The sequence below is a fragment of the Excalfactoria chinensis genome, chromosome 4, assembly GCF_039878825.1.
Source record: "Excalfactoria chinensis isolate bCotChi1 chromosome 4, bCotChi1.hap2, whole genome shotgun sequence".
In the NCBI taxonomy this organism is placed as follows: Eukaryota; Metazoa; Chordata; class Aves; order Galliformes; family Phasianidae; genus Excalfactoria; species Excalfactoria chinensis.
Window position 1 is genome coordinate 72921423 of NC_092828.1, and position 27946 is coordinate 72949368.

Below are 27946 nucleotides of genomic sequence, written 5' to 3' on the forward strand. Positions count from 1 at the left end.
CCGCCTGCCAGGATCACCACCCCATGCTTTGGAATTACACTCTTCTCTAAGTTTTACTGTTCTCAGCTTTGCCTCTTCCAGCATTGATCTGGAGCATGTCCGCACTGCTTCCCTTGCCTGTAAAAGCAGACGTGCTGGAGGCAGAACTTTAAAATAATAAGGCAAAACAGAGACTTGTTTATCACCGTCTGCAGCTTCAAAGGGTGCCGTTCCACCCGAGGTGGCATTTGCTTCTGAAAAGTGACTAACGTGTTATTTCCAAATACGCTGTAGGACGTAACAGTAACGTCTTTGTCGTGCAGCTTTCCACCCAGAAGTGATCCGCTTCCTTCTGAAAATGACGTTTTCTTTTTGGCAAATAACAGTTTGTCAAATGGACAAGAATGGCGCATCCATTTGAACAGCCCTCATTCGGTCCGTGCTTTCAGGGGACAGTCAGTAACAATAACTGGCGTTTCTCTTCCCAAAGTTAATGTGCCTTCATTTAGAAGGTTATTATTCTAGTGGTGTTGAAGCAGCAAGCTGCTTCTTCTGACAACGCACTGTTCTGCCATTACTGTCAATTCTTCTAGAAATTAAATCTTTTATAGCCATTTCCTTTCTTGTGTGATGAAATCAGGTCATTAATTTTTACCCTCGTGTGTGTTTTCTTTTTATATCTATCAGTGCCTGCAAGCGCTGGATTTCCTTCATTCAAACCAAGTGATTCACAGAGACATAAAAAGCGACAATATTCTTCTCGGAATGGATGGATCTGTCAAATTGAGTAGGTATTCCTGGCCGAGCACAGCTTTCCCAGGATGGAGTGCAGGGCTGCATCTGACCCAAAGGAGTGCCTGTGATAGTGTACTGAGCACTGCTATGAGCTAGTGGCACAATTCCAACACGTGGAGGAATATGGAAAGGAGGAAGGTGTAATAGCAGGCCTTTTTTTTGTGCATGCCCTTTCCAGAGACCAGAGTTTATCATCTAAAGTCTTGAGTGTGTAAAAGTCGCTGCAGAACAAACAGCCGTGACCCCTTTTCCAGCTGGGTTCAACAAGACGTTGTTAGGCATAACGTGGGGATCTCTTTGCTTGGTTTTGTAATTCTAGATGGCTTTAACAACACTTGTTTTTGTCCTCAGCTGATTTTGGCTTCTGTGCTCAGATCACCCCCGAGCAGAGTAAAAGGAGCACAATGGTCGGCACTCCTTACTGGATGGCACCGGAAGTAGTGACAAGAAAAGCATATGGCCCCAAAGTTGACATCTGGTCACTTGGGATCATGGCAATAGAAATGGTGGAAGGAGAACCTCCTTACCTTAATGAAAATCCTCTCAGGGTAAGGTACAAATCGAATCAGACGCCGATGTCTTTTTAAGCTGTCCCATGTTTAGAGACAAAATCCCAGTTACGTCAGCTTGGACTGGTCCCAGCAAGGACAGCTGGTACAAATGTCACTGGAGCACATCAACATGGCAGAGCCCTAACAGAGCGGGAGCGTGGAGCCAGTTCAGAAATGCATTGGTTTTGTGTTAATGATGCAGGATTTCTCAGGCGGTTTGTGAAATCCCTGTTAGCTCCATCTCTGACAAGGGTTTTCCTGTGGCAAATTACTCCAGCTGATGAATCTGCATGAAAAAAGTTTCGGCTCTGTCAGCAGGCAGAAGTATTTTCGATCACAGGCCAGTGTAGATGGGTTACCTCATCCTTTCAGGAAGTGTCATTGGTTATTGCGGTGCTAGATCATTGTAGTTGCTGATAGTTTTCTAAAATGCACGGATTCTTGCAGTAAAGTAATGAGTTTTTATTGTGAAGTGTTGAGATTTATACCAGCTCTTAGACTGTAATAGGGGAGGAATGTAAACTAAGGGAAACACTCGTAATGGATAAACAGATAAGTGCTACATGGTTATCTCCTGATGGGAGACAGGGATCTGAGGCGATTAATCTTGCACCTACGTACAGACAGGATTTTTGTGAAGGCTGGAACTGATGTACAGCCTGACCTCTAGTTCTTCTCGCAGTGGCAAGGCTGCACTCCATCTGACACCCAGACTGTGATGCAGACTGCAAGAGCAAACAACAGCTACAAAGAAGTACCTGGCCATGCTATTTAAGAAATGCAGATGGCAAATATACAGACTTCAGTCTTGTATTCTTGCTGAATAAATGCTCCTGGGTCTTCTTGGAAACAGGTGGAGTCTTGCATTTCTGTTTTTCCCAGGCACTGTATCTGATAGCTACAAATGGGACACCAGAGCTGCAGAACCCTGAGAGACTCTCTGCTGTGTTTCGTGACTTTCTCAACTGTTGCCTGGAGATGGATGTGGACAGGCGAGGGTCTGCCAAGGAGCTTTTGCAGGTAAAAGGGGAAGTGGCTGCAAGTAAAGTGGGTGCAATTATATAATGGCATTCGCATCAGTTAATCATAGAATGACAGCATTGTTTGAGTTGGAAAGGACATTTAAACGTCATCTAGTCTGACTACCCTTTAGTGAACAGGGACGTCTGCAGCTCAAAGTGCACAGAGCCCAGTCCAGCCTAACCTTGAATGTCTCCAGGGACAGGGCATCCATCACCTCACTGGGCAACCTGTTCTAATGCTTCACTACCCTTGTACCCTTTGTAAAAAACTCCTTATATCTAGTCTAAGACTTTCTCTCTTTTAGCTTGAACCAGTTTCCTTTGTCCTGTCACAACAGACCCTGCTAAAGAGTCTGTTCTTTCCTTCTTACAGCCCCCCTGTTAGATACTGAAAGACAGGTGTCAGATCTCCCCGGGCCTTCCCTTCTCCAGGCTGTAGGGCCTCAGTTCTCTCAGGCTGTCTTTGTAGATGTTCCGTCCCTCAGGTCATTTTTGTAGCCCTCATCTGGACATGCTCTAACAGGTCCATTTCTCTCCTGTACTGACTGAGGACTCCAGATCTGGTCAGAGATTTGGCAGTGTGAAGGAAGGAGCTTTGGGGTGCTCATTGTGAATGTCAGAGGGGCCAGCAGGGAGAGTACCCAGGCTTATCCATCCTGCCCCACTTCTGAGGGCTTCTGCCACTGAATTAAGGACAGCTGAGTGGGACTTGTTGCAGCACTGTCTGCTGCCTGCCGTAGCTGAGTAGATGAGAACCGCTACAGGTTTACTGCCAGGTTTTGTGGCAGGCATAAACTGGCAAATAGTTTTGCAGCATGTGGCCCTTGTCTGTGCTGTGAGTGTCAGCTGGCACAAGGAGGGGCAGGTTGCCTCCTTACTCCAGTCTTGGTGTCTAAAAGTTGGACCTCGGTGGCCTTCACAACTTCTAATGGTATTGGAGTTCCCTCAGAAACAGTTTATGTCCCCAGTCTTCCTGGACAACTAAAATAGCCTGTCTCTAGAAAAAAAAGAAAGCTAAGTATTTGAAGTTCCATGAAAGGAAGTAGGCTCTAGGACAGCAAGTAGCATTCCCAGAGGCCTATCCAGGCAAAAAACTCAGCAAGCTGAAGACACCTTAATAAGATTAATAAGATTATGTGCTGTGTTTGCCCATCATAGCAAGGTACTGGACATGACGACATGAAATCATAGAATGGCTTGGATTGGAAGGGACCTTAAAGCCCATCCAGTTCCAACTCCCCTGCTGTGGGCATGGATGCCACCCACCTCATCAGTCTGCCCAGGACACCATCCCATTTGGGCCTTGAGCACCCCCGGGGATGGGGCATCCTGCAGCTCTGTGCAGCCAGTGCCCTACCATTCTCTGAGTAAAGGATTTCCTCCTAACATCTGACTTACATCTCCCCTGTTTAATTTAAATCATTCTTCCCTGTCCTATCACTGTCAGACCATGCATTAAGTCAATTTCCCTCCTATTTATAAGCTCCCTTTGAGTACTGGAAGGCTGCAATAAGGTCTCCTGTGGAGCCTTCTCTTCTTCAGACTGAACAAGCCCAGAGCCCTCAACCTTTCTTCAGAGGAGAGGTGCTCCAGCCTTCTGATCATCTTCACAGCCCTCCTCTGGAGCCACTCCAATAACTTCACGTGTTTCATGTGTTGGGGGGCCTTGTCTCACACGTGCCTTAATGTAGCTTCCAGGAGGGCCTGTTGCATCACCTCCCTTGGCAAACAGGTGATGCTCACCAGCCTGTAGCTTCCCAGATCTTCCTTTCCGCCATTCCTAAAATGGGAGTGATGTTTTTCTTTTTGGAGTTCCCCGGGAACTCCACCACCAGCCATGACTTTTCAAGTATGGTGGAAAGTAGCCTGGCAGCCACATCAGTCAGGTCCTTTGGGACCCTAGGATGCATTATATCAGGCCCTGTAGACTTGTACAAGTTCATTCTCATCAGGTGGTCTCGAAATTGCTCTTGCTATGAGTGTCCCCACAGTCCCGTGTACCCCTAGTAAATGGAAGAATACTGCTTGAGCCTGTAACTGACTTTGGAAGGTAACGTTTTGTTTCTTTCTTTCCTTTTGGGCAGCATCCGTTTTTAAAATTAGCCAAGCCTCTCTCCAGCCTGACTCCTCTGATCATTGCAGCAAAGGAAGCGATTAAGAACAGCAGCCGCTAGTGCTTTGGGCTGGCATTCTCCCATGCCAGCTCACTCCAGAGCAGGACTGAGAAAAAAAAAACTCTATAGAACCTCAACTCTTCTGCTGCAGGACAGACGGATGGATGGATGGATGGATGGACGGATGGACGGACAGACCAACAGTCGCAGTCATGGTGGTAGGAGGGGAGAACAACTGTTCTCCAGTCCCTCAAGGAGTAAAAACTTACGTCTTCTTCCTGCTTTCTGGCTCCTTAATTTATTTTTAAGATGAAACAGGGCTTAAGACAGAGAGGTAATGACAGAAAATGCTTTGCTGCCTCAGCCATTTCCAAGGTAAAGCAAATTCAGTTGGAAGTTTCCCTTCCTTCTCACCCTGTGAATAAGCTGTACATTCACTTTTAAATTGTCAGTTGTTTCTTAAAGATGCAAAGTCCTTTTATGTTTGGGGGTTTTTCTTGTATGGTTTGGAATTGGAGAAGGGTCTTCATTTATAACTCCAGACTGTACTGCCTTTAGAATACAGCCCACTCACTGGTATTTGCCTACTCATTACACTTCTCAATGAGGAAGAAAGTGAAACTGCATTTCCAATCAGAAACAGATCAGGAGTGGAGCAGTCAAAACATCCTGTTGAGATACAGGCTCAGCTGTGAATATATAGTTTCTGTTCTTGACATTTTCATTTGTAAAACTAGTTGTAATATGGGTGAGAGTCTTACTAAATGGAGAAAGCAGAAAGATGTGTTTGCTCAGAAAGGGCTTGTCTGATGCAAAGCTGTAAGAGAAATGTGAAGTGAGAGCAGGCCCAGCTTTGCCCGGTGCTGAGCCTCATGGACCCCTTTGCAGAGCACAGAGCAGCCTCAGCTTCAGTGACCTCACACTGGAGGAAGGTGCTTGCAGCAGCAGCAGCAGCAGCAGGCCATAACTGGACAATCACCTCTTCCTGGTACTGCACTGATCAGTGTCAGATCCAAACTGGCAGTGGGCAGCTCTCAAGGTTAATTGTAGCTGTGCCCCAAAATGTGCGGAGTGGTGGGAGTAGCCCTCTTCAGTTTGTGCAGGAGTCAAAGAGAGGAAAAAAGCAGGCTTTTTTCCCAGGGGTGTAAACTGACACTTCTGAGGATGTCTGCTCTCCTGGTCCTCTTACAGCTCCCAGGAAAGGTTAGTAGCATCTGTGCTCCTCTTAGCAGAGGGAACGGTGGCCAGGCTGCTCTGCAGGCTTTTGGCAGGTGAGTGTCCTTTCCGTGGCAGAACTTGAGTGCCTAAACTGGGACACTGATGGAAACATGATGGCTTCCGGGATTTGGTTCTGCCTGAGCCTGTCCAGCAGACAGCTTTGGAAGAAAGTGCATTTAAGCCTGGAGCTCTGCAGTCAGCAAGAAATACAGAGCTGATTGCAGAACTATACAGAGCCATAAAACCAGCCTGCTATGTGTTCTCCTCCGTACAGCAAGCACTGCAGCAAGCAGTTCTGAGTTGCTGGGGGAGAGTGAGCCCTGGATGTGACAGGATTGTGCTTGACTAGTCTGCTGATTGGTAAGAGAGCAGAATATTTCTTGTATGCCATTGGTGTTTTATTTATTTTTTTTTCTGAACGAAAGGAGCGTGGCTTCACTCAGAAGAAGCATTTGTATGGAGTATTTGTTACTGTATTTTAGTAGTGCAACTAATCAAAGACCTTGAAAAGAGCAACCGAATCAACACCTGTATCCAATGAGCAAAAAAAAAGGAGTAAAACAGCTTTTTGCTGCAGTTTGTCATGTTTTAGGCCTGCTCCTGCAAAGGGCTAAGCAGCCTTTAAGGTACTACAGACCTTCACGTTTTGCCGGTACGAATGAAGGATGCTTGGGCTATTCTTGAATTAGGCCATTAGGTTGTTTGGTTTTGTCTTATTTAGTTACTGTCTTTGTGTTGAAGATGTCATTAATACCGCTAACTACCCCACCCTCACTCACTGTGTCTGTCCCAGTGTCTTTGCTGAGGCAACCGACAGAGGCAATGCTCATTGAAGTTCACAGAATCATGGCGTGGGTTGGGTTGGAAGGGACCTTAGAGCCCATCCAGCTCCAACTCCTTGCCATAGGCTGGTTTTCCCACCCCGGATCAGGCTGCCCAAGGCCCCATCCTCCAGCCTGGCCTTGGGCACCTCCAGGGATGGTGCACCCATGGCTCTGGGCATGAATTTCCTCCTAAAATCTAACCTAAATCTCTCCTCTTCAGGTTTAAAACTGTTCACCCTTGTTCTGTCACTGTCAAACCACGTAAGTCAATCTCCCCTGTTTATAAGCTACCTTTAAGAACTGAAAGGCCTCAAGTTCTCACCTTCCTGGGGAGCACAGCAGGTTTGATTTTCAGTAGTCGAGTAAGAAAAGGTGTTTGTTTCTTTTGCAAGCTTATGTTCTTCTCTGTCAGCTCAAGCTGTCTACTGGGAGATGGGCTTCCCTGAGGGGAAAAGAAAGGGAGACATTTAGACTTGAGAAGAGCTGCCCTCCGTTTGTAGAGCATGAATCTGAATCAAACGTTTGTATTCCGTGTAAGTAATGAAGAAACCAGTGGCAGTTCCTCCTTCCAGTATAGCAGTTAGTTTTTTCCTACCCACAAAGGAACAGATGGCCCATCCTTTAGAAGGAAAGCACTTTTTTACGGCACATTTGCTGGACATACGATACACTTCTGTTAACAGATCACACTGCTTGTGCTTTTTCTTTCTATTTATTTAGCCAATAATAATTCAGCATCCCTACTTTTCAGCTCAGTTTCACAAAAGGTAACAAATAAATATAGGAAAATTGGATGATAGCATTAGTCTTTTTCTGATCAGTGTATGTTCCAGCATACAGAACATTATTTAAATACAACTTCTTTAATAAGAGGCCTTACTTTTTCTGTTATTAAATGCTGTGTTTATTTGTCATTTCATACGCAAATGCAGAGGTTTTTCTGCTGGCAAAACCAATGGTGTGAGGCAGACAGCATCCAACAGGAACCATCTCTGCCGGTGGCTTTTTTTCAGCATGACTGTAATTGCTGAGCTGGGACTGCTTCCCATTCAGGGCAGTGCACCTCTGGCATCCCTGCGCTTCAGGCAGCCTCTGGCACAAAATCTCAGCCATCGGATACTGAAGGGCAGCAGCTGCTTTTGTAGTTTCCCAGCTCTGATAGGAAATGTGGAAGAAGCGTATTAGTAATAAAAGAAGTCTGTCCTGAAAGGGGCAGGTCTTGGACGTTATTTACAAGCTGAAGTGGGAAGTCTTAGGATTGACAACAGCGGAAACTTCCCAGGAAGAAACAAAGCAAACAGCAAATCTCTGCAGTCACCTCGGGTGTTTTTGGACGGCTGTCTAAAGGTGAAACAATGTGTTATATATATATTTTTGAAAGCATTAGAAATAGGCCGTTTTTGTTGCCAAATGCGTAGATAGATGCTGTATGTTTCAGATCCTTTCATTCCAAGGTTCTAAAGGACTGGTTAATTGTCTTTATTTTTAAATGTATTAAATGGTGGGAAAAAAAAACCCCAACAACTATCTAGAACTTGACTATGATTCCCATCCCTGCAGTGAAGGTGTGTGGAAAGGACTCGTTAGCTTGCTGTGGTTTTAATGAGTTCTGGGACAGAAGAATAACAGCAGTAAAGTCAGGGAAGCTCGAGAAGCACAGAAAATATTATTTATTTAACGAAAAATAAAGAAAAAGAGGAGGGAAAAATAACCCCAACCCAAATGTATCTATTAGGAATCCTACACACACTCCCAGGAGGCTGCACAGGGGTGGATCTCACAGCGCTCTCAGGGTTTGTTCACAAACTGGAGCCAGGGTTGCGTTCTTACTTCTGTGTCCCGCACTTCTGTTAAGCTGTCTGTTCTCCATCTTTGGATGCCGCTTGGCTGATTTACGCTGCACAGAAATGAGCTCAAGTGTTGGTTTGTTTTTAGCTGCTTGTGTTGGATTTCTCTGATGCCAGCGGCTGCACCTCAGCAGGTCTTCAGTTTGTTCCCCCCATACCCTGCCACCCAAAAGAAGGCACTGTGCAGTCACCACAAGAAGGAAAGTACGTTCTTCTCTCCTCTCTGCTAGTTGTAGGAAGCGTCACCGTATCCTATTAGCTGTGGTTCCAATGTAGTCATTATGTTTGCCACGGAGCGTTCCTCACACTGAGCTTGTACACGTATGCATTTGTTTGCTCAGTGGCGTTGGTCACAGCTGGACAAGGATTCAGAGAGAGCTCTGCTAGCTCCTACCTTGAAGTAGAGGAGCCAGTTGTTCTCTGCTCAGGACCCACAGCGTGTATGCGAACACCAGCTTAGCCCTGCTAAACGTTATTGAGAGTGGTCCACAGACCTTCTCAGCATAGTATTGTTAGTATGCATGCAGTGACTTGGTGATGGGGCAAGCTGAGGAAGACCAGTAAATATAAACAGATTTTGTTTTTTTAACCGAGCGGATGGATGTCCTTAATTTTAAAGCCCCAGTTTTCAGGAAATGGGCAAAGAACTACCTTTATTTCAAGGGAAAGCATTTGAGGTTTCTTTGGATGCAATCTGCAATTTGGGCGATGGGGAGGCGGTCTTTAAAACCTTTCCTTACTTGTGTCTGTCCTTGAGCTGACAGGGTAATTTCTTTTTCTGGCCAAAGCTTGCAAAAATCTTGCTTATACATGTGTTAGAGTTGACTGCCGTAATCCTAGGCATGTGCCATGTATATAAACAGTCACTTTCCTGAGCCTGCCAATGGTTGCATGCATCTTTGATGATAAGTCATCTCAGAAGGAAAAACAGTACAGGAAAGAAGGAAGGAGGCTTGCATGCTCTTTGCAGATTCCCTTTGGTCTGCCATGAAGGGTAGGAGCCTGCAAACTTTGTTCTCAATGCTTACCTCTTCTTCCAAGCAAGTACTCATGTTCTGCTAGAATGTGACTCAGAAAACTAGGGAGCAATACAATTTGTTAAAGATGATTAGATGGCAAATCGCACTGGACAGCTTCCCAGCAGATTGCACATAAGCTTCAGCATATCGGTGTCAGATGCCTTGTGCTGTAATTGAGTGGGCACCACATTCGTAACTGCTTGGGGATCATGTTTGGTTTCTGTGAGGCTCACTCATTTCTGGCCCGGCTTACGTGTCAGATGGAATCAAAGCTGCAAGGACCACAGCTGGATGCAGCGGTTGAAGGTGGCAGTTGTGAATGTGGGTCAGAAGAGCCAGCAGCCACACGCACACTTGCTTGAGTCACAGTGCTCTAAGGGGGGAAGTGTACAAACTGAGAACATGAGTGTAGTTTGCGTGCTGCCTCTCCTCTGTCCTTCAGTCCTTTCAGGGGCTTGAAACAGCTTGTCTTCTGAGGAGAGAAATGTAGAAGATCTTTAAAGGTCCTTTCTAATCTCTGTGACTGAGTGTTGTCTCTTTATGTGCCTCTTCCTATGCTCAGTGACTGCTAACCAAGATTGTGTAACTGGCCCAGATGAAGTGCTTGAGATACTCATTTTTCTGCCCTTTGAACTGCCTGTTTACAGCAACATTTAAAGTCTTTGAGCCTGGTCTGGACAGAGTTACCTTCCCCTTTGTGCATAACCTGTGGCCAGCCATCTCCAGTCAGTGCTTGCACCGAGGGCTCCCTGTTGTCACAAAACACTATTGAAAACGTGGGTGAATAGTGGCAGGTGGTTGTTTTTAAACGTCAGATCCTTTTTGCTGCTGAATATTCTGTGTTTCATTTGATATCTAAGAAGTCTGTCACGCTGGCCAGATACAGGTACAGCTTCTATTCCCACTGGAGTTGGTGAGAATTCGGTTGCTGGATTCCTTGACAGCAGAACCTTGCTGCTTTAATAAGCAAGCACTGATACAGCCCTAGGTACTGAGCTGGATCCCCAGAGGTGTCACGGGTGGACAGGTGGGTAGCAGGGAGCTGCTCTTGTTCTGCGCCATCGTGCAAAGCTATTCATGTCAGAAGTGAGTCAACAGAGAAAATCTGAAGCATGCGATTCTCTTACATCCATATCTGCTGAGATTTATTTTTTTTTTACCCTTGAGCTAAAGATGCACAGAGGCGATTGCTCTTTGTCACACTGTTTATATTAGTGTTAAATAATGCTGCTAAATCAGTCTGTAGAACAGCAACAAGAAAAAAAAGTAGCCTCTCAGCTCTTCAGGTGTGACACTCATAAGCTGCGATCTGCCGTAGCAGGAGAGCTGCTTAGATGGGAACCAGCAGCAAAGCGCTGCGGAGCCCCTGGTGAGAAGAGCACCACCTTCCTGGGTGGAGCCCAGATTCACACAGGCTGCTGCGCTGCTGTGCTGGTGCTGCACCTGCCCTGCAGGTGCTGTGCGTGCAGACGTACGTCCTAGGAAGATGCACAAAAGAATCTGCGACTCTTGACTGGATCAGGATGTAACAAACTCTAAACTCCGGGTTAGTCTGAAGCCACCAGTTTAGCTGTAGGCTGGTGTCTGCTAGATTTTTTTTATTCAGGGTATCCAGACAAAAGTAAACGGAGGAGGAGCCGACATTTTCACTATCAGAAATGTATCTCATTTTGCTGTACATTCCTTTTTTAGGACATGTTATCTGTTAAAAAAAAGAAAAGAAAAAAAGAAAAAACAAAAAAAAAATAAAAAGCAAAAAGAAACGTGTAGTGAAAATCTTCTGTAACTTTGGATTAAGAGGTAATTATGATCCTTTTGCAAAGAGAACTAAGTTATTTACGTTGTACGTGTGCTGATGGCATGGATCCATCTGACTGACCTCAGCATCCTTTTTTTTTGGGGGGGGGGAGGGTTGGTTTTTTTTTTGCTTTTTGTTTTGTTTCTTTTTTAAGATTTTGGGTTTTGTTTTCAACATTAAGTTATTTTAAATTGTGGTTGAAGCAATAGAAAATTGAAATATGGATTGTGCATGACTGTGTCTTGAGTGTAAAAATATTGCAGTTTGAAACTTGGACCTAAAGTATTGCAAATAAAAGTTATAAATACCAACGGAGTGTGTGAACTGCTGCTTTTCCTATACGCTCTGCTGGTACTATCTGACAAAGTACTGCTAGGGATGGATAAAGATGACCAACATTGATCACCTGTGCCACCAGAACATCATGTTATAAAGCAGGGTTTCCTTTGTCTAAGCCTGTACTTGCCCTGTGCTGCTGGAGCTTTGCAGCCTCTACACAAACAGATTAGGTCCCATCTAACCCAAAGCTTTCCGTGAGTTTATGATAATATACGCATTCATTAAATATATACCGTATAGTTACAGAGTGAGTGCACATATGTAACTAGATGACTCCAGTCTTTTACATATTTATGTATGTACTGGGCAGTATCACTACCCAGTGATACTGGTGGGAAGGTTCAGCCTTTACTGCTATACTGCCAGCATCTGCCTCTGACATTGCAGGCCAACACCACAAAATAGGAGGCACTACTTTTGGAGCAGCGCGTGTGAGTATAAATAAATGCAATACATGATAAACTGGCTTTATAAATGCTTCGTATCCTATATTTTCTATATAATGTACAAATATGTACAGACAGCATTATATATCTATGTAATACTCTTTCCATCACGCATACATACAACTACAAACCACTGTATTTTGTGTATATAGCCAGATAGACCATACATGTATATAGACTGCTAAAAAGATAGATATATATAATGTGTTTGTGCATATGTGTATATGCACAGATGTATAAAGTGTGTATTTATATATATATACCCAATATATTTAAAGGTATCTAGCATATGTTACAGTTATACACATAAATGTATCATGTATAGCATCCAGTAATAGCGCCCCATCTCTGGAAAATGCCCCTTCTCCAGCCAACTACATGTAATATAACAATTATCTTATACATTGTGTACAGACAGAGTCCCTTCTATAAAGATGAATCATACTACATCTCTGTGTTTATATATATATATGTATATATGTGTGTGTGTGTATGCACGCATTTAAAGCCCCTTGAACAGATAATTATACTGTAAGCACGTGTATATGCATACATACACAACTATACATATGTACACATACACAGCATTCTCAGTCCATCACATTTATGTGTATCAGTGTGTAGATACATATGTTAAAGATAAATAGGACGAGATCTCTGTATCAAAAACCTAACGCTATCCATGTGTATTATCTGTGTATACCTATGTATGTAAGCCACGCAAAGGAAGCATTGTAATGCATTCTATGTACACTAAATAAGACATAGTGTATATATTTGTGTCTGTGGGTACATACATATGTATAGACACACAAACGCAAACTCGTAATTCTGCAGTCACCTCCATGGAGCTCTAGCATGCATTTTATGTATGTATTGGTGTATACATACACAAACTGCTTTTAATGTATATAAGAATATACATTGATATCATCTATACAATACATAATAAAAATAGGGGGGGTGATAGCAAGTGTTCCATCACTGACACACTCACTAGCCATCCAGTTTTTAAATATATGTGTGTATAGGTGTGCATGTATTTTTTAAAGCCTAATATATATACATACATACATATACATATAGATAAAGTGCTATATACCTGTGTGTGTCTAACTTCATAACACTGATGTCTTCGTTAGTAGACATCGGTACATACGCAGGCCTTATATACCTACACAACTCTATCCGCATGCCTATACATACTAAACATTTATAAACGTATATGTGCACACACATATAACGACCAGGACCCACCTCAGTCGTACCCACGAAGCACGCCATGAAGTGACCAGGTAAGATGGCGGCCGCAGCGCCGCCTGCGGGAGACGGCGCGTAATGGCGGCTCGCGGGATCCCCTCAGCAGGGCCTGAGGCTCGAGCGCCACCCTGCGGCCAAGCACGCGGAGCTTTGTATTGAAAAATAAAGGCTGGGATTTGAAATGACACACTTTGCAGACTGTTTCCCCTCTGTTTTAATTTGTGCCCTCACCGAAGGCGGCACACAGATACAGGAGTTACCACGAAACAAAGCACAACATTTTCCCACAAGGTATGGCTGAACGCTGACAAATGCTGCCCGGTTCTGGTAACGTTTCAGTCCTGTGTCTCAGGTGAGCTCTCAGGCAAACAAACACTGCAGCAGGGAGGCATTAAGGCCCCGGTCTGCTGCAGGCTGTGTCAGTTCACAGCTGGGAAAGCAGCCTGGCCCAGCTGGGTGCCGTCTGACAGGAACCTTCTTCAGGCTAAGCACTGACCCCAGTCAATCAGCCAGTAGAGCCCATCCTTCCTTACTGCACCCATCTCAGAAGAAAGAGTTCTGGAGAATCGTCTGAAAAGGGGATTATACAACAAAACCAACTCTGCTCTCCCCAGCTGCTCGCCTTTGCTGCAGGTGATCCTCAACAGCTCTGCCTGCACATGCAAGGTGTGTCTGATGGGCTGCTGGAGGCAGAGCTATTGTGGAATAAAATAGTGTGTGAAGAAAAGTATCATAAACAGGTCTTAATTCAGAGGAAGGACAGGCCAGACTGAGTTGCAGCTCTCTGTGTGCGTTGCCTGAGCTCTGGTCTGAAATTTATCCTTTTCTAAAAAGAAATGCACTTTATAATCATATCTGAGAGTAAGCAACTCTGAAGCCATGAGTTTACAGAGAAGTCTTATACTTGCCTGTGGGGCTGCCAACTGCATGTAGCTCATATCTGACAAATGCTCTGCGTGCAAAATGGCTTGAGCCCAAGCTATTTAAAAAAGAGTTGGATTTAGGTACTTGGTACATGCAGCTAAGCTGATGGCAGCATAATATCCTTCATAGCTTTATATTCCAGACCTAACATGTCAGACAAATCATTTTCCTCCCACAGCACGGATCCTTTTGGAGCCCTGAGCAGACTGACTTATAAACCTTTTCTGAAAACATTAACTCCACCAAGGGCCATTTTATAAGTGATAAATATTGCACAAAATGGCTGAAGTAGTTATGAGGTACACAGAAATACAAGCTTCCTGGCTGTACAAAAGGCAGGATAGTAAGCCTTTAGCTTCACTTTCAAGACCAAAATTTGCAACCATACAAAATCAATTTCTGAGGGGTCGTTTCAGTGAGCCTCTTCTACACTGCCAGAATCACTGCATAGCCTGACAACTCAGAAATGTCTGCTGTGAAGGAATCCTATTGACAGGCCATATGCAGATGTTACAAGGAAGTTTGTACCCAAACCTTGCTTTGAAAAAATGTGAACAATACTTGTCCTCCATCATACCGAAGTTAAAGTTTCTCAAAGATGTGAGCTCTATCAGCAATAAACCATTGCAAAATTTCCAAAGAGAAAACCTGGTACCTGCTATGTCACGGCATCTTTGTTGTACAGGCCCATTCCTGTCATAAGCTAATTTCCTCCTCTTCCACTCTGGTGTTGCTCATCACATCTAATGAGGCAAAGGGAGAATTATTCCATTCTAGCATCAAGTAAATTAAACAAAATCTCCTTAGGAAAGTGGCTTCCAAAATTGAGTTTGTCCTCCAGGCAAGGCCACAGCTGAACTGTGAGATGCCCATCTCTTGGCCAAAGACATCAATTTGTGAATCATCAACTTGAGGTGGAAAACAGGAAAACACAAAGAGAGCCTTCATGTAGGCAAATCTGTCACTCCAAGATGCGCCCCTCTATTTTAATATTGCCATGGCACATCTGGTCCTAAGTCCTATGACTGAAATCCTTGAGTAATGGTGTTTTAGCCAAGGAACAGAAATATCTTCATCAGTAGCGGTGAAATTAAATTTAAATATATATATGTATCAGTATAGAGGAAAAGAATTCCAATCAAAGCTCAAAAACATCCCTCTCCCAGGGGGAGTCTAGCAGTGAACAAGGACATCAGGCACGTGAGTCCGTCTTGTCCTTGCCAGCCCGCCAGCCTGCTGGCATGTGGCTGTGGAGATGCAGCTATTCCTACCTGCCTGCTGGGAACATGTGTAATGAAGTGCTAGGACCTGTGAAGACAGCCATGTCTGCTTCCAGCTTACATGTCACGAGCTCCTGAAGGATGCTGCTGGGGAAGATGGTTATGAGCTCATGTCTTAATGAGCTCATCTGCTGACAGTTTGGCACCTCTTCTACTGCTTGCTGTATGATGAACATATACATATATATGCTTTTTTTTTTTTTTTTTTTTTTTCCTTTAGAAGCCTCCCTCCCCTTATCTTGGATAACGGGGAATTTTAGAGAGCTTTTTCTTTTCAAAGTAATTGTAAGTATGTATGTGAAACCTTTGCTTACAAGTCATTCACACAGAAAGCACAGACAAGCTCTCCTGCTGTGAGGTGACAGTTCTGTCTGGCTCTGCAGGGCTTTGGTATTCATAGCTCCACGAGGTCATCACTGGAAAAAACCTTGATGGTGATGTGACCTGGCACCTCCTCGGCTTCTTGGCTGCCTCTCCCTCGAAGTTGCAGAGTCTGCTGTTCTCTGGGGTCACTGGGTGAAGCTGCCAGCAGCGCCTGTCCAAGGAACTGGTCACACAAGATGTTGCTGTTCCAGACCTAGAGACAAAGGGACAGAAATAACCCCAGATGAAACACCGCTTCTCTTTCACACTCTACTCAAAAAGGCTGTGCTGGAGGAGGGTCATTCCCATTAACCCCTCAGAAGAGCAGTGAGGAGGGGGCGTACATCTAAATTTAGCTAATTGTCTAGTGAGCATGTGGGAGATTGTGGATTTGCATGCTCATTTACATATGTTATGCAAATAAGGAGCTAAATGCAGCTTTTTGCTTTTTAGGTCAAAGCCTGCCTAGAAGAGGAATGAAAATTAGCAGTTTGAGTTTATCAGCAGGAAAAAATCTATGTGCAATCAGCTTGTCTGTGCCACTCTGCCTGCTTGTGCTCACCTCCTGCTTTCCAACAGTGCTTTTCCTGTGACTGTTAGAGCCAGATAGCTCTGCTCAGAGTGCTCCCTATGTAACAGCGGTTGCTGTTCAGTGGAAAAGGTCTAGAGTGAAGCAGCTGAACAGTGTCAAGCACAGCCCAGTAAGGGAGGCAGTTCTTGCACTTCTGCCTTGTGTTTTTTTTCTATCCCCTGTCCTTGGCCACCCACCCAGTGTGGTTTATCTCACCTGGACAATGATGGGACTGTCGATGTTCTTCCTGTAGAAAATGACTTGTGTGTTGAAAATCGCACTGGTAGTATTGCGTTGTACAGGGGAGCGCACTTCTTGGTTCTCGCACTTGATGAGCACGTAGGGATCTGCTCCTAAAACACAGCCATTAGAACACAGAATGGTAGCTGAGACCTTCCCCAAAACCCATCAGGACCAATGTCCTCCTTTGTCTGGCAGCACCACTGCTGGTGAGCACGGGAACAGGACAGCAGAGTACACCACATCCACTGCTGGTTCCCTATAGCAGAAGTGAAATACCTCAACAACTGAATGCTCAGAACTAGAAGTTGAACACCAATCGCCATGAAACCAGCCAACTCCTTGACTGGGATTATCATCTTCCCATATTCCATTACCATACACATCCTCATTTAACATAAAGTCTACAACGTGAAACACTACACTTCCCAGCACTGCTGAAGACACGAGTACCAAAATGCATCCATGTGTACGTAATTTGATATGTGGTTCTGGACTACCGGGCCAAAATGGAAGGTCAAAACTCTTCATCTCCCACAGTTCACTGAACACACATCTCAGTGCCCAGCTTTACAGCGCCTATGTTGAAAATGCTGCCTACCACATTCTGATTTGAGTTTCATATTACTGTTAGGAGGTGATTTTCATGAAGCAGCTTTGCTTGTAGAACACAAAATATTGTCAAAACACATAGAAGCACGCTGCTTGCAACAGGATTTGCTGCAGGAAGCTGTCAAAGCAAGTCCTCCGCAGCTTCTGATTTCATTCCTATGAATCTGATAGAATTTCTTTGCTTCTACTATTTTGATCTATGTTACTTTGAAGTTTACATTATTGTCATAGACTTGTGTGTCCCAGTTAATAGCTTAAATGACACTTTAATCATACATAACTTACTGAGATGATCAACATTTGAGAAATATGTTATAGTTTTTACATTTAACATTTTCTGCTTGTTATAAACATTGATATATTCATTTCCTTCCAATAGGGAGCAAGAATTGCTTTGGAAAACAAACAAACAGACTTTATCATGGGATGGGACAGACCACTCCACTTTACTTTTAATTAAACACAAGCACTACGTTTTTCTGTATGTCAGTGTAAGTATTTCCATCTATTCCTAGTGTTAACTGCAGCATATCTATTTTTTTGCTCCCTTCTACTTTTGCAATACATATTTTATGTATTTATTTTACACGTTTTAAATAAGCCCACTGAATGTGCCTTAGAGTAAGTCAGATTCATGATCATTTCTTACAGACATTTTGTCACCATCTACCTGAAAGTGCCACCCCTGGCATGACAGTCATAAGGCAGCAGCATTTTAAGGCGGCTTTCATTGTTCAATAATCCATACCCAGTTTAATTTTCCTCAGACACTCTGCACAAACAAACCACGCAGCAGCTACATCCAAAACAGACGGAGTTCCTTACATTGATGAGAAAGAAAGATTTTTCCATATGCTGCACTGCGATTACATCTGGCCAGACATGTGGCAGCCTGTTACCCTGACAACATATCACACTTTCCACAGCAGGTACCCGTGCACTGGCTTTTCTAGGAGGCAATTACTTTCTGTGTCACTGGAGGTATGGATTTAGCTCTGGGGCACAAGGCAGCACCATGCCGTGCACCCAGTGATGGAGGGGCTCCACCATTCGCAGACACATTTGGAAAATGGACCTGAATAAAATGGGGTCCTGCATGAAACAGCCATAGGCCACGAGCAACATCTGATCATTAAATGTAATCAAGAGATACAGGGCATAAGAGGTGGTGGGGAAAGAACACGGAGCTATAAGAATGAACAGGTGAATTTGCTGGATTGCAGAACTGTTAGTGAAGGGACTTGCTAAGTCAAAGGAAAAGGAGAGCCAACACTTAAAAGAACAGATTAAAATTCTCAGAATAAGCTAGAAAAGAAACTGGAAGGCTGAGACATACATAAAAAATACTTGCACATCATGACCTCATGATCGCATTGCTGAACTGCCAGTTATATCATAAAATGGAACAGGGTTGCCCCCAACCAACTCAAGCTGCCATGTCCTCCATGCAACCTGGCCTTGAACACCTTGAGGAATGGGGCTAGAAGAAAAGTAAGAACTGGGAGAGCTGCGTGTGTGGAATGAAACTAGACATGTTCTCAGCTACAGCTGGCCCGGTTACCTGCAGCACTAGGCTTGGTTTATGTGTAGCGCAGTGATAATGCAGAAAGGGCTACTAATGTGGAAAAGCAATATCCTAGCACTCACTACAAGTTGGGAAGGAGAATAACTTGAGCTTCCACTCTGGCAACCATTCTGGCAGTGGAACAGGTTCACTTCTCAGTCATATGTATGATTCAAGCTTTCTTGTGCTTTGCCTGGATATCTATCAGCTGCGTTTGCTCCCTCCTTCCATTTCTCAAACTACTCCCAGAGCATCTGCCATTAAAGACACCAGATGCACTCCTTACCGGCAGTGTCATATATCGGGGATCACAATAACTGGTTTAGAAAAGAAATGGTGAAGAGTCATTCAACACGTGAATTCAGCACAGAATTCCAGTGCAATGGCTTAATGTTAAGGTGATTTTTTCTAGAAGATAAGCTGTTAAGAAACGAGTGCAACAGACAGTAGGGAGAGCAGTTTTTAAAACAGACTTGGGAATGACAGGCAGACTAAAATGCAAGCACACAGCATTCCCCATCTTCCTGCAAACCTGCCACTATACTTGGCTCCCAAATAGCTGGATCAATTTCAGCACAAGCTAACTCAGAATGAGGTACATCCAAGAGAAGCAGCCAATATGTGTTCAAAATTGAGTCTAGGCAGCTGGATTCATCTGCTAATCTAGCAGCAAAACATCCATTACTTTTTTCCTGACAGGACAATGAATTAAAGACAGCAGCAAGGAAGAGCTTTTAAATAAACATTCATAACAGAGATTAAACAACCTTCTCCTGTCAGGGGGCAGGGATCTGATGACAGACTCCCAGGCTGGGAGTGCACTTGCTATGTAATTTTCATTCTCTTCCAGTTTCATTTAAGTAGTTTCTCAGAAATTTGTGCTAAGCCCAACTCTCACATGACAGTGAGGGGCTGAGGTGATCTATAGTGCATTCAAATCTAAAACACTCTAAGCAAGATGTATCAATAAAAGGTACCTCTGTACTGAGTCCTCTTAGTTTCCACATCCCCATGCACCAGTTCAGAGTATAGAGATATTCTGATGTTTTCAGGACACAGTTTGTCACAGAGAATAATAAAATGCCTCAGTTCTCAGAAGCTTCAGAGAGAATAATGTAATACCTCATGATCATCCAGTTCTACCTTCTGTCTCTGCTAAGGGATGGTAGTGATGCTTTACTCAAACCAGGCAGGCAAACTGGGCAAGGGGTATACAGTTAACTGATGACAAAGTCTGAGCATGAGAAAACAGCAGATTGAGAGCTGAGATACAAGTGCGCAGGTAGATGAAGAAGTCAGGAAACCCTTGTAAAATGCAATGGGATAATCAGACAGCAGCTCACATCGAAACAAGTTGCCAACAAACTCTTCACTAGAAAATGAGTAACAGCAACCTGTGTGTGTGAGGCTCTCTTAGCAGCAAACACAATCACTTAATTCACCTGTTTCCTATGTGAATAAACACTGACTGTGTCTAATCTGAAGGGACACCTCCACTTGTCTCTCCAGAAGGAAACTGCCATGTGGCATTTTGTCTCAGCTCACAATATTGATTATACAGGAGCTTGCTGCTGACTTTTAACTCTAGTTAAATTTTCTAGGAAATGGAAACGCTCCAGGAGTGGAAGGTAAGACTTACTTTGGTAACTACCCATGTGCCTGAGCTCTGAACTCAATTCTGAGACATATGATTTCAATTAATTTATTTTTTTGATTGCCTGGCTGCTATTTCTCCTTGAGATACAGGAAACAGAACAGACGTGAATCCAGAGAAGCTACAGAGAGGTGGAAGGTGTCAAAGAGATGAGAGACAAAAGTAAGTTGAATTCTTCTGTGGCAGTATTAGGAAACAATCTCAGAATACATTAACACGTTACTTTCTAGTGTATATTTACAATTCACATGTATGCTGTGTTTCAGGGAATTTCTATATTTCTATTTCTATAAGTATTTTAATGTACCAAAAAAAACCCCAAAAACCCAAAGGGGAGAAGTGCGTGCCATACTCTACTTTTTGTCCTACCAAAAATGGAATCCAGTATCAGTCAGAAACTTTGCAAACTTCCCTGCAAGACACCCTCAGAAATCAGAGTGCAGTTGTTGGTGTTATCCTTGCTACTGCACAGCTTGGTTTTAATGTGTAATACAAATACGCATGTTTGACTTTATGATTTTTTATTTATGCACTCTACATATTCCATTTCTTTAAAGCTGCCATAAGATGTGGTGATCTAAAAGATAATCTATGAATGTATCTTGTGAGTTAGAGATACTTAAAGGGAAAACGGTGCTGATAAAGAATGATTCAAATGGATTTCACAGCAGAATCCAAGGTAACGGGGAATGCTGCTGGAAAGAATGATCTCAGCCTTCCTTCAGCGCCCTATGAATGGTACTGCAGGCTGAAAAAAGGACAAAGGGTTTTGTTAAAAATCTTTGTGCTGATACAAAAGGAAAATGTTAACGTTTCTGGTGAAGTTTTATTCAAAGGCAAACAATAAGATTCATTTTGGCTTCTGTGTTCAAATTTTGCTTAAGTTTAAAGCAATTCTGTGAGCCCATTTCCTATACACAGCTCTTCCCACAATGGTGCTCATTTTCACTTTTGTCAGGGCAGTTACAAGCCCAGTTCTGGGTGCTGAAATCAGAATAGAAGATATTTCTGCTCAACCTGAACATGTGTGGTAGCACTGGGTCCTAACAGTATTTTGGGCTGTGCTACGGGAGTATCTATTAAACATCAGTTTTAAGTTCCATTTGTATATTCCAGAGGTCTGTGTCACAATGCACCAAATCTGACAACGCTCTCAGCTGAAGCCTTCTCGTTGGCAGCTGCAGGCAATTGTTTTTAATGATCCTGTCAAGATTGTAATTGTGCTAAGGATTGTGAAATGCTAAGGGTGGGATCTGGCTTTCAGTACTTTATTGTAGGGAATGCTGGAGAAAAATGTTTAAGGAATTTTAAATGGAGGAAGAAAAAAAAGCACCTTAAAAATGGAAATGGCCTTCACAGGGCAAGCACAAGAACATACTCCCTCTTTTCAAAGTACTGCTTTGCTATTTCTGTCACATGCAGTGATATATTCATTTATCCCATCCATCCTGCCTTTCTGAGAACACGGGGCTGTACTGCTTGCTTGACTGAGGTGTCTGTAGTTCCTTCTCTTGAAAAACACGAACAAGTCAAATGAACTGAAGCAATGCCCTACATTTCTTCCCTCCAACATTCCTGTCCCCTGAAGAGACAACCAGAGTTAACAGAAAGGGACTTGCACAGTGAAAAGTAGATCAGTGGGTACAAGGAACAACTATAAAAAGGGAACAAAACTGTAGCCAGCTAGTGGGAGAAATTTTACAGTTAATCCACAAGTCTCAGGATGAACTGCACCGAATGTCAAGGTCTAATGATTTCTTTACCACAAACTGTCAATGAAATCGAGTTTCATTTACTTTCTCTCCTCCCAAGACTTAGTGCTGGTCTTCTATTCCACTGGTCATGAAAAGTAAAGGATGACGGACAGCAGGAGTAGAAAAGGAGGAAGTAAATGACAACTGGACATGCTTCCTAATTAACTGCCAACATCAGGTACCAGAAAGACATTAGGCATTCTTGTTTCAAGACACTTCCTTCAATGTGCAGGCACACAGTCTTGTACAAGTAATTTAACCTCTCCCTCTCATAGTGTACCTAGCAAAACAACATATTTCTTCCCCTGAAGTGTTATTTAAACCTATGGTAACGAAGAGCAAAGTGTTCTGACAGCTATGAATGATATCACTGAGGTAAGTCAGTCTGTGTTATTCAACAGTCTCCCTGGATTTTTCCATTCAGAAAACAGATACCCCTGAAAAGTTAATTTCTTACTAATCCCTACGAAAAGCTTCTCAGGAGAGTCTGGCTACTACAGTCCGTCTGCACCCAGTATAGATGACAGATGACTCTTGCCTGTTTACATCATCCTATTCATCTGAGCACTCCTTTTGAACAGATTTTACAACCTGTTGAAAAAAAAAATCCTACAAACCTTCAATTTGTTTGGATAATTTCTGACTGCTTACATACCAGCTTAGCTCAGCTCCAGAGGACTGAAGAAGCCCTTTCCAACTCTCTTCCAGGCTTGCTTTACACTTACCACCTGATCCATCTTGCTCCTGTAAGCCTTCTGCTGCATGGATTTTGATTTGGGTGATTCTGCGTGGATAGCCACAAAGAAGACTCCAACACGTCATTTCAGGCTTATCTGCTGTCAGCTCTCTGAAAAAATCAAGGCAGAGCAACTGAAACAATGAATTTCAAGCAGTCTATCAATGATTTTGTATTTTTGGCCTTTTCTGAACTTAAAATTTGTTGCAAATTTCTGGTACAGGAATAACAGACTTGCAAAAATAAAAACAAAGCCAACCATGCTAAATGTATTTCATCTCTTGTAAGACAGCAATACAAAAATGGCAGGATTTTATTTTTTCTTAAAACAAACAAACAAAAGTAATATCAAAACAAGACAGAAATCCACTGGGCCTAGTTCTACTAAGAACTAGTTCTGCCCTCACTGATAGCCACTAGTTTCGAATGTTTGGTTAAAGACAGTATCAGCTGTACCAGCAAGTACCAACATGCACAGTTCTGCTCCAAAACTTGAGGCAACTACAAAAGCCAGACCAGAAGATCAAGTTCTTGTTCCAGTTGCTCTTAAGTCACCAAACAAAAATGTCCTGAGCACACACAAAAGCCAGTAGACCATCTGGAGATCCTTGGAGATGACCCAGGCCATCTGGAAGGACACCTTCTGGAGTTCTAAAGGGATGTATGTTAGCGAGTCAACAATATTTGAGGGCAACCAGGCAACTATTTTCGAGAAGGTGCCACCAATACAGGCAAGGGAAGATCTCATGCAACTGTGAATGCAAAGTACCTGAGCTTTGATGGCACATCGGTGAAGAGTCTCAGGATGAACTTTGTAGTGATGCCAGGAAGATATGTAGTTGGGATAAGGATGTAACGGCCTTGCTTAAGGATCTTCTTCAAGAACACATTGCGTGTATTGATGTATGGAGATGTGGCCACTCTCTCCTGCACAGTCAACTTGTGTAGTCGATAGCTTCTGTTATCTTCTACCTACAACCACAGAGCAATATAAAGATTAGTGCAAGGAGAGATATCAGAGACAGCAGGCAGGATTTTCATATATCATGCAGCCTTTCACAGGCAGAAAAAGCACTGTGGTTTGTCACAGTTCACGCACTGAAGCTGTGGCATAGACAGACGCCTGACAGTCAACTCAGTGCTCCCACTGCTAGACCACACCAGCTCCCAAGCAACACTGTTTTGCACTTCGCTGCATGGGTATAGACATGTACTGATACATCCCGAGGTGCAGGTGATAGTTTGGGACTGGCAAAGACATCTGTCCACTAACAGACATTATGCTGCTGCAGAATTCTGAACATCTGCAGAGATGTGTGCACACTCCAAGGACTTCAGCAGCTAAGCTACACTGACATCTTAGATGAGGATGAGATTTATCTGCCTGCTTTTTATAGCATGCTGTACTCCACGTGTGAGATACAGCCCTCCAGTCTTATATCACAGCCCTGCCTTTTTTTCCTGGTATTTCTCTTTCATCTTCTGATAATTTACAGCATGGTCTTCTGAAGGCCCGTAGCCATGTTAACTAATCTGGTGGTTTACAGCTTTCCTGAAACAGAAAATTATTGAACAGAAATAAAAGACAGAGCACTGACATCTTCCTGAAGGTGCAATTTCTTTTCCAAGCCTTCCTAGCAATTATATATACATACTAGACATGAACAAGGCATGGGGAGGTTATGCTACTTTCTAGACTGACATTTTTCAATACATTTGGTAAGCAAGCAATTGTTAAACATACAGGTGTGATATAGATGCCAACAGCTGTGACTGACTGTTAAAGAATGGACTATTTTTGAGGTAAGGCCATAGCCTGAGCACAGCCCCACTAGTTACAGCAAGGGATTACAAAATAATCCCTTGCCTTAGTGAAAAAGCAGATGCGTAGCTGTTTCTCTTGCTTTCCTCCTTCTGCTTTTGGTCCTTGTGTTTTCATTTGACACAGCTTGACCTAGGAGTGTAATTAAATTACTGTCTGGAATCCCTTTGGCTTCTTTTCACATGTTCTCATTTCCTACTCACTACTCCAGCTTTTGAAATCGCTCTTGACGCTTCTGACTTGTCTAAGTGGGAAAAGAAGAACTGCAGACTTTCAGAATTCATTCATTTGGCTGTACTTGCTGGTGGAATGGAGATAGGAGCCTCCAGTGAGAAGGAGAAACAAAACCTCCTTGTTTCAGGCATTAGTACTTTTTTCTGTGAAAATACATTCTGTCTCTTCAAAGCTTGGAAGAATGAAAAACATTCAGAATCCTTTTGCAGCAGGTAATAATGACTTACACTCCTTCAGTTCAAATTGAGTTTGCATTGAACTAAATTCAGTGCAGTTCAAATAGTCTGTCTAATGTCAGCTGTGGAGACTGAATGCAGTATACGCACACAACTTGTGGAGAGGAGAGCCAGATCACTCTGTGATAATTATGCCTCTATCAAAGATTTCATTTGCCAGAATGAAGCAAGATTTCAGAACAAACCGAACCAGCTGTGCAGATGGCTGCCTACCTTGAAGATTTCAAAACCAATTATGATGTTGTCTCCTTTCCCTACTTTTTTGCTCCTGCGCCGATCCTCCTGTTGTAATGAGATCAACACTTTGTCTTCTGTCTTCTTAACATCAAAGATGTACTAGAATAAGAGAGTGGAGACTAAGCTGATAAAAAAGCCTTATTAGACAGAGGATAAAGCTATCACCAAGGAAGTGGATGCATAAAAAGGAGGGACCTGAAAATACATTTGAGGGTAGGAGGAAAGTTCTGCATAACGTGTTCCCAGCAATTTACATCTTAAAATTAATACTTATTAAAAATAAAAATACCAAAACCCACAAAAACGCGGATATAAAAAAGCAGGTAAATTGCCTAACAGGATAGTATGAGATGGTACTAAAAAATAACTGCTGAGGCAGCAGAAGGGAAGAGCTGCTCTGAAACTTTCATTTAGATATACGTAAATCAGAAGTGAGATAAAAAACTAAACCAATAGATTCCAGACAGCGTTCTTGTTCATTTTAGACTATTCTCTTTATCTTTTATCCAAACTGTTTAAACTTGAATGGACCTGGGTTTACAACCAATCGAAGCAAATTATTTCAAGCTTAGGCACCAATTCCTATCTCAATAAACTGTTCTTGAATTGATTACAGTACTGAAGCAATTCTACCAGTTTAAAATGAGTCTGTGGGCTTGATGCAGATGAAAAGCATCCAATGGGTGTTTCTGTATATGATAAAGAATTAAACACACGATGTATCTTGCTCTGGATTTTATTTCTTTCTTGCACACGGAGGGCAAAATCTAAGTTGTCAGAAGCAGTGGAAGAGAAGGGGATGCTATTCACCCCAAGTTTAGACAGATGCTGTCCTATCTATCTAAATGCAATTTTCATCCTCAGAGACCTTTGAATGTGAATCAAACACATAAAAGCATACATAAAACTGCAGCGGTGCACAGCTGAATGCTGTGATTTCAGCTGAAACTCTCTGACTAGCATGAGGAGAAAATCTGTCAGCAGTCCATCCCTTCTCCTCCAAGAGCTGCTGAAATGCCAAACTTCACTGAGCTTTGCTCTCGGATAGGTACTGAGATTGCCTTGGTTACTGTTGTGGAACAATCTCCTGAAATATCCTAACACCCCTCCAAATGTATGGTTAGAGCCGTGCAGATATGGCACTATACCACTTCTCATCCCTGACCCTCACCATCTCAGGCAGTCACACACACACACACACACACAGGGAAACACCAACCACTGGCTGAGTTGCCTGGAGCACAGCAGTACTGGAAAGGAACAAAATCAATACCTTCCCAAGACTCTGGTATCTATTAGTTGTTTCTAGTATTTATTGACCAGATCAGACTCCTCCACAGCTACTACCTATTATTCTGAGCTGGCTGTTACATGGTACCAATTTGGTATTTTTTTGTACTATTCATTGTGTAATAAATCAGCTTTGGGCCAGACAAGACACAGGACCCTGTTGAAAGAATCCCAGGGGTTTCTGGGAGCCTCTGTAGGGGAATTCAAAAAGTGAAATAAAAATATGCAGAGACACAGTTTTATTCTTATCCCTTCTGAACTGTAGGCAATGTTACGCTATCAGACAGCCTACGATGTCCTAGAGCAAATAAAGGTGTGGAAGGGAAGCTTTAAGAGTGCAAGAGAGATCTCTTGGACTGATGAGAGGTGTGCAACTGTGGCAATCTCTGAACTGATGGCATTTCAGCTGTCCTAACAGGTACCAACCTGAAAATCAGCAGGTGGCTGTAGGGATACCTACATACCTGGCTTAAATTTACTTACTTTAATGGAACTGGAAGTGTCAAAGCCCCCCTCAATACAGATTAACTTCACAAGAGGTTTCAGTGTCAAGCAATGAGAGGGAGAACAGTGTCTCTCTAGACTGCAGTAGTACACGCCATAGTAACTTATGATGGCCCTAAGCTAACATAAATGTGTTTCAGCACTGCCATTAAGAGACTTTTAATTAACTAGCCTAGAGACAACTGGAATAAGAAGAATTTCCACTACATCAGGCATTGCACTCAACCGTAACTGTTATACTTCATTCTCTGCGATAGCTAAATACTTACAAGTACATGGAATACATTCATATTAATACACAGGAACATCTGTATAAAATCAACTTCTAGAAAGGAGGTGCTGACACTAAGTCAGAGGAGTGAAAAACTGCTTCTCTATCTACTTCACAAACTCTGGTTAAATGGATATACTTCCAAACTGTGCGAAGTAGAGACTCTCACCTGGGGATTCTGAAGGAAGGTCTCGATGTTATCAAAGCAGCCACCACAGCGATTAAGCAGGGGCTCTGAATTCTTTGTCCAAGCCCCATGCATCATTTTTGTCTCCCAGGTCTTGTGGATACTGAAGACGGATGTATTCACAATCCGGCAGATGTCCACATCAGTGAAATTCTTGCACCAGTCCTCAAATGTCATCCTATTCCACAGGACACCAGGAAAATCATGGTTTATTTAAAAGTAAACAGTGCTATTCACCCAAAGAGCCACAACAAC

At 43.1% G+C, this 27946-nt stretch overlaps 2 protein-coding genes across 9 annotated transcripts in view; one reads left to right on the forward strand and one right to left on the reverse strand.

The window, feature by feature from the left end:
* Nucleotides 1–11478, forward strand: part of PAK3 (p21 (RAC1) activated kinase 3) — a 97969-nt gene extending 86491 nt beyond the window's left edge. For all 4 annotated transcript variants that reach the window (XM_072335228.1, XM_072335229.1, XM_072335227.1 and 1 more), the window contains exons 12-15: nt 667–766; nt 1126–1322; nt 2208–2345; nt 4432–11478. In XM_072335228.1, coding sequence (XP_072191329.1) covers nt 667–766; nt 1126–1322; nt 2208–2345; nt 4432–4521 — 525 coding nt within the window. In that variant the 3' untranslated portion in view covers nt 4522–11478. The remainder of the gene's footprint in view (nt 1–666; nt 767–1125; nt 1323–2207; nt 2346–4431) is intronic.
* A 943-nt stretch (nt 11479–12421) lies between these two features.
* Nucleotides 12422–27946, reverse strand: part of CAPN6 (calpain 6) — a 55565-nt gene continuing 40040 nt past the window's right edge. For 4 of the 5 annotated variants that reach the window (XM_072336503.1, XM_072336501.1, XM_072336500.1 and 1 more), the window contains 6 exons: nt 27674–27869; nt 25416–25538; nt 23680–23882; nt 22900–23021; nt 16567–16703; nt 15619–15993 (listed from right to left, as the gene is read on the reverse strand). In XM_072336503.1, coding sequence (XP_072192604.1) covers nt 15811–15993; nt 16567–16703; nt 22900–23021; nt 23680–23882; nt 25416–25538; nt 27674–27869 — 964 coding nt within the window. In that variant the 3' untranslated portion in view covers nt 15619–15810. Of the gene's footprint in view, nt 14880–15618; nt 15994–16566; nt 16704–22899; nt 23022–23679; nt 23883–25415; nt 25539–27673; nt 27870–27946 lie in introns of those variants that run through there. The other variant, XR_011903549.1, reaches the window with a different exon arrangement.